Source organism: Furipterus horrens, unplaced genomic scaffold (genome assembly GCF_987537825.1).
Source record: "Furipterus horrens unplaced genomic scaffold, mFurHor1.1.pri manual_scaffold_11, whole genome shotgun sequence".
Classification (NCBI taxonomy): Eukaryota; Metazoa; Chordata; class Mammalia; order Chiroptera; family Furipteridae; genus Furipterus; species Furipterus horrens.
In genome coordinates this window covers 68867317-68879977 of record NW_028327181.1, presented here as the reverse complement: position 1 = coordinate 68879977, position 12661 = coordinate 68867317, and the positions used below count along the sequence as shown (strand labels likewise).

Below are 12661 nucleotides of genomic sequence, written 5' to 3'. Positions count from 1 at the left end.
ACTTCACCCAACCTAGAGTGCACATGTAGAGAATCAACAATAACCTATAAAATTCTTGAGTATCAAAGCATTTGGACCTTTTTTAAAAAAAAAAAAAGATTTTATTCATTTTCAGAGAGGGGAAGGGAAGGGATAAAGAGGGAGACAAACAGCCCAGGCTGCCTCATTCACACCCTCAATGGGGTACCTGGCCCACAACCCAGGTATGTGCCCTGACCAGAATCTGAACCAGAGAACTTGTTTGCAGGATGATGCGTAACCCACCAAGCCATACCAGTCAGGGAGTATTTGGACTTTTTATTTTATTTTATAAATATATTTTATTGATTATGTTGTTACAGTAGTCCGATTTTTTTCCCTTTGCTCCCCTCCACTCAGTACCCCCCTTCCCTTCAGCAGTCCCACCCCCTTTAGTTCATGTTCATGGGCCGTGCATGTAAGTTCACCCTTATTATCTTCCCCGTCTATTTTGTACCAACCAATTACGCTTCTTAATCCCTGCACCATTTCCTCATTTCTCCCCCTTCCACCTCACAACTGATAACCCTCCTAATGATCCCCATACCTATGATTCTGTTCCTATTCTGGTTTGCTTAGTTGGATATTTTTGTTTTAGATTCATTTGTGAGTTTGTTGTCATTTTAATGTTCATAATTTTGATCTTTTTCTTAATTAACTCTCTTTGAATTTCATATAATAATGGCTTGGTGATGATGAACTCCTTTAGCTTTACCTTGTCTTGGGAGCATTTCAATTGTTTTAAGAATTGTCTGTGGCTGTTTTGGTGCCACAGTCTCTTTACTTCCCAATGAAAACTTGTTGATTAATGTCACAGTTTATAAACTGGCTTTGGATGCATTAGGTCTCATTTGTCCTGTGCGTCATTGGACGAGTAGAGATATATTTCTATTTTGTTTGTTTTTGCAATTTTATAAAAAGAGTATGAGTGATGCTATATTATGAACATTTTATTTCGAAACTGAGAGTTTCTGGTTTCATTAGCAAAAGCTACTACCAAAACTTTCTAATACGTGGGAGGCCTCTTGTATTCTTAGACTGTCCAACTCTGAACTTGCTCTGAAGCTCACAGTTTTTTATCCACCAAACGGTGCTTTTAAGTATTTTTCTACAAATTAGGTTTATTGGCACCTGTTTGATAACTCCAAAACTGTGCTTTCATGCCCAGATAGCGTGAATATGGGTCTCTGGCAGTGATCTGGGGCACGTCATAAATAATAACACTGTGCTACTTATATAAAGAGAGTGTGGCCCATTTTTCAAGACTATTTTTTGGCCCATTACTCCTTTCTACCCCAAAAGTGGGCAGAGCAGGCATTTTAATCTCCTTTAACAGGAGAGTAAAAACAAGGTTAGAGAGTGTTAAGTGCTGTCACCTAGTACCCAGGTCTCTGGCTTTCAGTTTGGGGCTCCGCAAGCTCCCCCTTTTGGGACACTAAGCTCCTTCTCTGACCCTTAGCTTCACCAGCAGTACTTTTCATTCTTCTGGAATGGAAACGTAGTTGCACAATGATACACTTGACCTTCATGCAGTCAGAAGCTTTGGATGGTTCCCCAAGTAAAGCTGAAAATGTAAGAAAAGACATGAAAGGAAAAGAAAGTAGGCATCTGACAACAGTTTCCTTTTTCCTTCTGTATATTAGGACCCCAAAGTATTATTCCATAGATGTATTGAACATTCCACAGTGGCACACAACCTGCCAAGTCTCTTAACCCACCTACATTCCAGGTACGTGCCTAAATTTAAGCACAGAACAAGAATTATTTTTCTGTATAGAGCCTTCTGTTCTGGGGACGGGGATGTGTGGAAGCAGTGACCAAGCTAATGCTTTGGTGGGTAAGTGGAGAAGGGCATGTCCAGATGAAGACCTGTTAGCCGTGGGTTTTAATCACGCTCACCTGTGATGGAGGCAAGAACACGAGCACACGAAGAGGCGGAGTTTGGAAGCCTCGTGCTCCCTCTGCATCTGAGCAGGACAGGGTGGGGACCATGAACGTGAGGAATCGCAGTAGATCTGCAGCGAGTGTAACTGAGTGGGGTCTTCCAGCCTTGGTTTTTCTTCAGTACCTGGCAACTGGCCCTTGGGGATCAAGGGAATCATCCTAAATATAGTTACTCTATTTCACACTATGGAATGTTCTGAGTCAATAACGCCCTTTAAAAACATACCTTTTCTCCTTTTGTTGTGTTGCCAATCAGGTTTAAGTTGGGGTTTATTTTTCTCCTCTCTGAACAACATTCCGATATTTGCTGATTCCCAACTTATTTGACTGGCATGTAGGGCTTTGGACTGACAAAAAGCTGTCCCATGAGTCCTTCATGATCAAAAATGGTCTTTTCTTTTTTGACAGATGTACTGTATTTAACAAATGCAGAAGGCTCTTTCATGAGAGCATTACAAGAGCATTTAAAGAGTGAACCCTAAAGGATTAGTAAATGAGAACTGTTAAAAAATCCAGTTCCAGAAATTTCATATTAGGATTTTTATATTGTAGTTTTTGTTGAACTAAAATGAATATAATGAAGTGTAAGGTCACCATAATGATAAAATTTATTTAGGAAGCCTAATGTATTGTCACTTGTTTCTCTTATGTGTATTTAGTCAAGGTTTGGTGTTTGGGTTTTTGTTTGTTTGTTTTGTTTTTTCCTTCTTATTTCCAAAATATTGTTTGGAGAAATTTGGGGGTTAGAAGCTTAAGAATGCAAAATAAATTTGACTCTGCATTGTGTGTGTGAAATTATTAGTGACTTACATTTTCCAGGAGAAAACCAGAGGCTGAAAGAAATCCTCCTGTGCTATATCACAATAGCCACGCTCAACCCACTGGTGCCTGTAACTGTGGAAGGAAACAAGCACCTCGAGATGATCCCTCTGATATCAAGGCAGCTAACTTTTATCAGGTGGACTGGATTTTTTTCTTGTTTCTTTTTTTTTCTTTTTTTTTCTGTTAACTACCAATTGAGTAAAATCATATTTTCAGAAGTAAAATATCTAGAAAAATAAATGTGACTGCTGTGTGATATGTAAACAAGGGAAAGTTCTTGACATGTACTTATTTGCTTACTCATTAATTGTTGATCTTTTTTGAATGAAGACTTTTTTGTGTTATATTAAATGAAAAACTCATAGCTTCCACCCCACCCCACCCCGCCCACTTCTTCCTTTATAGCTTCTGGAAGAAAAAGGTTATGGAAAATTGGATCGTATCAATTTCCCAATATTTGAACTAAGTACTCCAGATCCTGCACCTGCCAAAAATGAATCTTCTGCCGCTCCAGATGCAGGAGCTGACAAACTTAAAGAAAAAGAACCTTGGATGCAAGGAGAGAGCACAAGCCTGAGTTTAGCTTTAAGTTTAGGCCAATCCACAGATAGTTTAGATACCTATCCAGTTTATCCATAAGCAGGAGGAAATAATCCAGAAATTCATGGTCAAAAAGAAGTAAAATCTGAGAAGAGACCAAACTTGGTTGATCGACAGGCATCCACAGTTGAGTATCTCCCAGACGTGCTACATTCAGACTTCCCTAAAGGTCTGCTACCCAAATTCTCAAGCTGGTCTTTGGTTAAACTAGGCCTTGCTAAGTCTTTCAACTTTCATACAGATTTAGACCAACAGGGCTTCATTCCAGGAGCAAACTATTTTATGCTTTGGGACTTGTCATCAGGACCAGAGCCGAAGATGAAGGAGACTTAGACACAGATTCTTGGCCTGCTCCTGTGGGGAACCGCTCCTTGTGGTTTAGGGAATTGTAGCCCCGGCCGTGAGCCTGACTTGCACACACACACACACACACACACACACACACACACACACACCGCCCCCTAGCTTGTCTTTAAGTCTCAACAAAAGGCTGTGCAGGAGACATAACTGAAAGCCATTCAGAGGGTGGGAATTGGATTTAAAGAATGCTTATTATGCTTTAGAACTTGCTCTGCTTTTCTTATCTCTTAGTTAAGTGTAAACAATCTCTAGCAAGGAATGTATGAAACCTTGCACTAATGCCAGTGTGGCATCAAGATGTTTAATAGACCCTGACACAGACTGGTCACTGTGCCCTGTGTACTGGTACTTGTTATCTGTTATTTTCAACTGTAATCCAAGCGCCTAAAAGCTATTGATGATTCATAAATTTCGACCTTGTATCTCCCATGCATACCCTTCTCAATGGAAAACATGAAGGACAGAGGTCTTCTGCTATTCTCCACTAGAGGGAACAGCCGCCTCCCTTATCCCCCAGACAAAATACAGTGTCCTGGATAGATTTGTTCCGCCGTGGTTGTGAGACCTCTGCTGGACAGAATAGTTTCCATCCAAGCCTAGGGCGTTGGAGGCAACTCCGCCTTATGCACCAAATAAAGCTATTCCTGGAAAGAGAAGTGCAGTTATAATGGGAAGAGGAGGACGGGGAGATGACACAGCTCAAGCATCTGTTGGCTTTGAATATGAAGACTCTCGAGGTCAGAGGTTTATGTGCTCAGGGCCTGACAAAGTAGTGAAAGTACTAGGAAGTGGACCAAAGGAATCAGCTGTAAAAGCCCTGAATAGTGATATGCCCTTATGTATGCTGTCATTGTCTCAGGGCGGAGGGCTAAAACCACATTATGCTCAACTTACGGGGCTTTTTGTTGTGGTTCCTGATGCTCCTTTGTAGATAATACTAACTCCTCAGGTAAGAAATTGGCCCTTTCCATATTCAGAAACAAAAATGCTGTTGCCAGTGTTTGGGTTACTTTTTTTCCTTAATTTTATTTATTGATTTTAGAGGAGGAGGAATGTTGATTTGTTGTTCCACTTATTTGTGTATTAATTGATTATTTGCCTCTTGTGTGTCCTGACCGGAGATCAAACCTGCAACCTTGGCGTATTGGGACAACACCCTAGCTGAGCTACCTGGCCAGGGCCTGATGCTTGTTTTGATTGTTTTTAAAAAGTACAGGATAATGGCAAAGTAATTATTTAATTGAGCAGGCCTTAATTTTAAATACTTTTTATACCTAATATTCTTTTTCTTGAAAAATAAATTATGTGTTAATCAGTTCATGCCATCAATTCACATCAATTGGCTGAGGCAGAACTTGAAGTTAAAATTTGTAGAAAAGCAGGGTAATATTTGAGCCTAAATAATGACGTATTAGATATGATTAAAATTAGGAGTGTACCCATTACCTACAAATCTATTGTTTGTTTAGGTGTTTACCTTTCAGGTGTTTCTTATTGAAAAATGAAAAAAATAATTCTATTATCTGTTTTTCGGGTATAACCAGGCCCACCACCATGTCCAGTATTCTACCCAGGAAAACAAGAAATCACTTTCCCACCAGATGGCCTCTGGGTTTTGAGATTTCCTTAAACATATGTGACAGAGAGAGAGCCATGTTTGCCCCCGAAGGAAAACGTGCAGTTAATGAGTTACAAGGTGCTCCGTGGGATTCTTAAAGCAGTAGCACAGTAAGTGCGTTCCAGCCAGTTCATTTCTAGACTTGAGCTGGTTTTTGTTTCTGGTGTATACGGAGTTATTGATTTGGTATGTGTATACAGTGTTTTCTTGAACCCACAGTGGGTTTTGTTTACAGAAGCTCAGTATTCGGACAATAATTGTTCTACTGTTCCGTGATAACATTGATATTTATTGTCAGTGGGGCTACAACTCTCTAATAAACATCAGTCATTCTAGAAAAGGACTTAAAATATATGGTTGATACCTCTGTTTTCTCTTGTGTCTGTGTCACTGTCCATAATAAAACATGTTTCTATCAAAACTAAATGTTGCATAATCATGTTGAGCCAAAACTTTGTTACTGCTAAAATTATGTTTTATCTGGGATTTTCCTTAAGATGCTGTTCCTGAAATTATCTTGAAACAAGCCCTGTTGTTTGGTTTACAATTTTGTTACCTGAGTTAGATTCTTTATTCTTTTTACCATTTTATTCTTGGACTGCTGAAATACCTTATTTTAAATGAGTGCTATCTGAGTTAAATCTTTTCAATCCAAAATATTACACACTTTATTCTTTAAAAATTTCAATACCGTGAAACAATTTTTAAGTGATACAGATCTTATTAATCTATGATGACTCACGAGCATCAACCTGGTAACACTGGTATATCACCAATTAGATAAATGTGCAAAATGAGTTAACATACCAAAGTTTTAGTGTAATTGTGTATATTTTCCTAAACACATTGATTCTGAAATGCTGGGCAAATACAATTAGAGATTTTAGTCTTAAAATATATGAAATATAACATTCGCATAATGTCTTACTAATAGTTTGAAGCAGTTATGTAAGTTTTGATTAATAAGTGCAAATTAGCCCTGGCTGGTGTGGCTCAGTGGATTGAGTGCCAGCCTGTGAACCAAAGGGTTGTCAGTTCGATTTGCAGTCAGGGCATATGCCTGGGTTGCAGGCCAGGTGCACAGTTGTGGGTGTACGAGAGGCAACCACACTTTGATGTTTCTCTCTCTTTCTTCCTCTCTTCCTCTCTCCCTAAAAATCAATCAATCAATTAATAAATAAATAATCTTTTAAAAAAGTGCAAATTGGCAGTTATAAAAATAGTCATGATGTTATAAAGTACAGTATAGGGAATATAGTTTTTTGGGGGGGTCCCCCTCCTCTGTTCTTGTCCCACTCTCAAGAATTCAGGCGAGAGACAACGTGTGTAGTGGAAATAGCAAGTTTATTTATGAAATACACTTGAGCACAAAGCTGCAAGTGGGCACCCAGCTAGTCTGAGTGTACTGCCCATTGGGGTTTTAGGGGTTTTCTGCTCGTAGCCAGTTTCTAGGTTTCCCCTCCTCCCATCTTCAGACCTTGGGATTAATATACAGTTTAAAAGCCTTTTCCAGATAGTGGAAATGATACAGAAAGAATTTCAAGGGCTCCCCTCCTGCGCTCTCATGTTTTTCCTTGTGATTTCTGGAACACCTGGCAATCTTACTGCACCAGACTCAGGACTGCTGAGTTAATGGGTGAGACATGTCTCCCTCCCACTCCCTGCCTTGATTGGCTATCCTGCCAAACAGATCCCTAGAAAATAATTGATTCAATTAATTGCATCATTTTTGCATTTGTGGTATATGATATGTAATAAATTTTATTTATGTTTTAAAATTAACTGACCTCATCCGGGGCTCTTCAAATTCCTCCTCTCTGGTGGTTTGTGGATCATCTACCGATAGCACAACTCCCTGGGGGCATGGTTCAAAATATGCAGATTCTGTTCTGCCAGCTCCAAACTGTGAGTTAATTGTGGGCTCTGGCTGAGAAATTTTTATTTGTAAAGGTAGTAAGTAATCCTTTCATCTGCTAAAGATTAAGAAAAGTTCCAAAGTATATACCATTTTCGGTTAACTTTCTTTTAAGTTGCTCAGTCGTTTATTATTATTTCAAAGCAATTTTAATTATGCTATTAGAGTTGTCCCAATTTTTTCCCTTTGCCCCCCTCCACCTGGTACACCCCTTCCCTCAAGCAATCACCCCGCTTAGTGCATGTCCATAGGTCATGCACTTATGTTCTTCAGCCTCTCCATTTCTTTAATATTCTTAACATCCCACTGTGTATTTTGTATCTACCAATTATGCTTCTTAATCCCTGCGCCTTTTCCCCCATTCTCCCTCTTCCCCCTCCCTGCTGATAACCCTCCATATGAACCACATATCTATGATTCTATTCATATTCTAGTTGCTTGCTTAGTTTGTTTTTGTTTTTCTCTTTTTAGATTCAGTTGTTGATAGTTGTGAGTTTGTTGTCATTTTACTGTTCATAGTTTTGATCTTTTTCTTAAATAAGCCCCTTTAACATTTTATATAATAAGGGCTTGGTGATGATGAACTCCTTTGACTTTACCTTCTCTGGGGAGCACTTCATCTGCCCTTCCATTCTAAATGATAGCTTTGCTGGATAGAGGAATCTTGGTTGTAGGCCCTTGCTTTTCATCACTTTGAATACTTCTTACCAGTCTCTTCTTGCCTGCAAAGTTTCTTTTGAGAAGGCAGCTGATAGTCTTATGGGAACTACTTTGTAGGGAACTCTCATCTTCTCCTTTGCTGCTTTTAAGATTCTTTATCTTTCACTGTTGGCATTTTAATTATGATGTGTCTTGGTGTTGTCCTCTTTGGGTCCAACTTGTTTGGGACTCTATTGGCTGTTTATTTCTTCCTTATGTTCCAAATCATTGATTTGAACCCTGGCTTCCTTCCCTTCACTGTTGGTCCCCTGTAGGTTTTTCTTTATTTCACTTAGTGTAGCCTTCATTTATTTCCTTATTTATTTGCCATGCTCAATGAATTCTCTGAGCATCCTTATCACCAGTGTTTTGAATTCTGCATCTGATAGGTTGGCTATCTTTGTTTCACTTTGTTCTTTTCGTGGAGTTTTGTTCTGTTTTTTCATTTGGGCCATATTTCTTTGTTTACTCAACTTGGCAGCCTCCCTGTGTTTTTTTCTGTGTATTAGGTAGAGCTGCTTTAATTCCCTGTCTTGGAGCACCTGTTACATTGTAAGGGGCAGAGTGTTAGGTACTGACCAGGGCAGGGCAACCTGTTCCACTGCTTTGTGGCGTTGTATGTTGGGCAGGGGTCTGAGATGGAACAATGCTACTTGCTCAGCACTCGCCCTGTTTCCAGTCACTTCACTCACTTTCCATATATGACTGGTGCCCCTCTAGCTGTTGCCCTGGTGATGGTTCCCTGAGCAGGTGGGTTTGAGTGCTTTCTAGGACTGTGGTGGCCCTCTGAACAGACAGACATGGGTGGTTTCTTCTCCCTCACACCCCCAAACTCACTGGTTTCCACAGCCAGAAGCTATGACGCTTTATTTTCCCAGCACTGGGAACCTGCACTTCAGGGTCTGGCCTGGGGCTGGGATCACTCCCCAGGTGTCCCTCCCAGCTTCTATCCACCACATGTGAGTGTGGGACCACCCGTTCCACCAGCCGCCACCACTGCCTTGCTGCTCCCTTGCCACTGCCACACCGTGTCCTCTTCACCCCACCTTCCCATTTCTGCCGCTCCTACCGAGCTGGATGAATATTTACTCTTTAAATTCTTAGTTGTTAGACTTCCATACAGTCTGATTTTCTGACAGTTCTGGTTGTTCTTTGTTTTGAGGTTAGTTGTGATCCTTCTTATGGTTGTGCAAGGAGGTGAAGCGTGTCTACCTATGCCTCCATTTTGGCCAGACATGTGAGCTAACTTTTTATCAATCGAGAGATGAGAGAAGATTTCTCATGTGCACTCATCACTGGAGTTCAAAACCATTCCTGAGGGGTAGTTGGAGTCTATTAATTTCCTCAAACTGCTGTAACAAAGTACCATAAACTTGGCTTAAACAACAGAAATTTATCCTCTCACAGTTTTGGTGTATAGAAGTCCAAAATTGAAATGTTGCAGTCCAATGTTTGTGTCCCTCTCCCTCAAATTCATATGTTGAAACCTGACCACCCAACGCAATAGTATTATTTCTTTTGGCAAGTAATTAGGGTTAGACGAGATCATGAGTGTGAAGCTAACATTTACTTCCCTTTGAAGGTCTAGCAAATAATATTTAGGACTGTTAGCTGTGCATATACTGAGATTGCAATTTGTGGTTGGGTTTACTTTAAAAAGCACACATGACATTTTATTTTTCTTAACGACATTCAGTCTACCTTGTATATACCTTGTCCTATCTTTACATGAAATTAAGGATTCTACATCCTTATGTTAATTTATGTCCCCTACATTTTTAGCAAAATGTTTTGCACGTAGCAGTAGCAGGTGCTCATCAAAGACTGGTTGGATAAATGATTGTTAGTAGGTGATAACTTGTAATAGATGAAGTTTTGATCATTCTTCTGTGAGTGCCATAATTCTAAATATTTTGGATTTGGGAAACTAAAACTTTATCTAATTAGATTTTATAGGCAATTCGACCAGTGAATGTTTTGAGTAGCAGACTTAGTATGCTTTGAGTTGCTATTTCATATTGCTTGCCAGGCATTTTTGTTCATTGGATGTGGTGTTAACTTGTTGGATGTCTACCTTTGTGAGACACAGTATTCCTCAAGTTTAAGATAAAGGGATAACACACTTCGTGTTCTCAACTTTTAGAATATGTCCACTTGCCAAATTGAGTAACAGTGCAGGACAGTGAGTTGTCTAGGCTAAACAGCAGTTTCATTAGTTTTTTGTTTTTGTTTTTTTGTGACGTGTATTTCCAGACAATAAAGGCTGGGAAGAAGGCTGTCAGGCAAATGTGCATATGTGTGTATGCTTTGTAAGTAAAAACATTCTAGGGCTGGTTTAAGATACTCCAAAAGCACATAAACAAATGTGGTTGGTGGATTGGAATCCTGCTGTAGTGTCAAGGCTAAAAGACTAATATCCTTTATTGGTACTTTATATTCATTCTATAGACTAGAATGATGGTTTAAGTACTAACATACTAAATTCCTAGTATAAGAAAAAACTCATTCCTCTAGTCATCTATTGAGTACTTTGTAGCTAATATAGCTGTTGATGGTGCAAAGACATTGGCTGATGTCACTAGCTTAATTTTCTAAAATTATATATTTAAAAAGGCTTATTCACTGGAGATTAAGTGTTTTCCTTTTTTGGAGAAAACTTTAAATGGGTATGTAAAGTACTCCGATGACATTACTGTATGGCTGCCACCTTGTTAATACAAAATCAAAGTCATCTTGCTTTGCATAAGCTAGAGGTACTTGACTGAATAAGGCTTTTATTTATTTTTCTTGTTAAAATTCAAAGTTATTTCAGCCTATAGGTTTTATGACCTATTTTTCCAGTACCTTGAGAAGGCTGGTCTAGAAAACCTATTTAGAATAGCTATTTAGTCCGAAATCAAGCATTTGCTAATTAAAGAAAAATTAACTCATAGTTGAAATAGAATAGTTCTTGCATTTCACTTGTGTGAGCCTGCTGAGAATACTTATGTGGAATTTTGAGTTTGGAACCTCTGATGGCTACAGAAACAAAAGCTCTGTTGTCGTCCTGGACTTGAAGAAGCCCGTCTTCCTTTGAATTATGTGAGGAAGGGATTCCATACTGATGCTAAATTTTCAGAAACCTAATTCTAGCAAGAGAGTCATCGCTGCATGAGGCCAATCCTGGAATCAGTTTCCTTTAGAAACCAGTACTATGTGCTAGACACTGGGAATAAGATGCAGCTCTTCTCTCTTGGAGTTTATGGGCCAGACGTTGTGCCAGACAGTAATTTATAAAATAAAATATAAAAAGGCTGTGAGGGAAACTGGGAAAATTGGTTTTTGGAATCTGGATGCATTGCTCCTTGCACAAAGCCTGGGTTCTGTTAGTGAGGAAGAAGGAGAGCTGTGCAGGCTACAGGAACATAGTCCACATTATAACTGAGACCCCTCTTTTTTGTTCATAGCTGGCTCACCCTAGAAGCCCAACTCAAATTCTGCCCCTTTCTACAAGCAGCTTTGATGAACAAAACTGATGCCAATGCTGTCCGACTCCCTGTGATCATCCGTAAAATATGCTGATAAAATCACCTCACTCCTTTTTAAGAAATGTAGTACGTGTAATTATTCTAATATATAATTCCATTTAAAGAATTACAGTACGTATGGAGCCCATGTATACTGTGGTATAAAGTGGGTGTTTGGATATTTTCTAGTTTGCATGATCAGGAAGAGAACAGAATGGAAAATACAATCTCCAAAGCAGTGTTTATCCTGGAACTACTCAATTGAGGATAGAGAGGTTGTTCAAATTTAACTATAATTCTAATTTGTATTCTGTAGGTGCAGTTATAACCTTCAGATAATAAGCTAGTTCTCATTCATCTTGGGTATTTTTACCCTGTAAAGCCTGTAAAGCTCATGCATTCATTAAGTACTATGAACTTGATCAATTAAAAAGACCTGCTGGATTTGATTTCTGTTCATTATAAACAGTTAAGAGGTGAGACCATCCTCCATCGAAACCCAACTATTTTCCAGGAGATTTGGAAGCAAAAGATCTAATGTGACCTTAAAAATTAGAATGTGTAACTTTTAGTATATTAGATAGGTAGTGATATCTGACTCACTGAATTCTGAGATATTTGTTATTTTGATGTCTGCTGTCCACATTCATACAGCTAAATATAAATTTCATGAAGACTCAACACGAACCTTGTATTTTCCACAGTACCCCGTGAAGGATTCTTCAAGTCCTATAGAAGGTTCACTGTAAGGCCTGATACCCTGTCCTCAATACCCTGTTGTTTCAATAACAGTAGTAATGCATACCTAACTGTATTTGTTTTCTTTCCTGCCAGTCCAGGGTTGCCAGATTTAGTAAACACAAAAATGTAACACCCAATCAAATTTGAAATTTAGATAAATAACAATGAATTTTGAATATAATATGTTCCATTAAACAATGAACAAACCGTTTTTTTTGTATAATTGTGTCCCAAATATTACATGGGACATGTAACAAAATGTATTGTTTCCTGAAATTCAAATTTGACTGGAAATTCTACATTTTATTTGGCGACCCTGTCGGTCAGTCCCCTGCAAAGTTGCCAAGTATTTCTGGGAGCCCTCAGCGTGTCAGACTCACCTGCTTAGCAGTGGGCGTCATTGTAGCTTCAACCAGGCCCAGCACCGATGCTCTCAGT

The 12661-nt window shown here is 39.1% G+C and overlaps 1 protein-coding gene across 1 annotated transcript; it reads left to right on the top strand.

The window, feature by feature from the left end:
* Positions 1-1527: 1527 nt before the first annotated feature.
* Positions 1528-5680, top strand: SMG8 (SMG8 nonsense mediated mRNA decay factor). Its single transcript, XM_090257557.1, is given in 7 exon segments — positions 1528-1590; positions 1662-1747; positions 2782-2920; positions 3190-3676; positions 3679-3740; positions 4355-4700; positions 5286-5680. Coding segments are annotated over 7 exon segments (1374 nt in total). The 3' UTR covers positions 5477-5680.
* The last annotated feature ends 6981 nt before the right edge of the window (positions 5681-12661 follow it).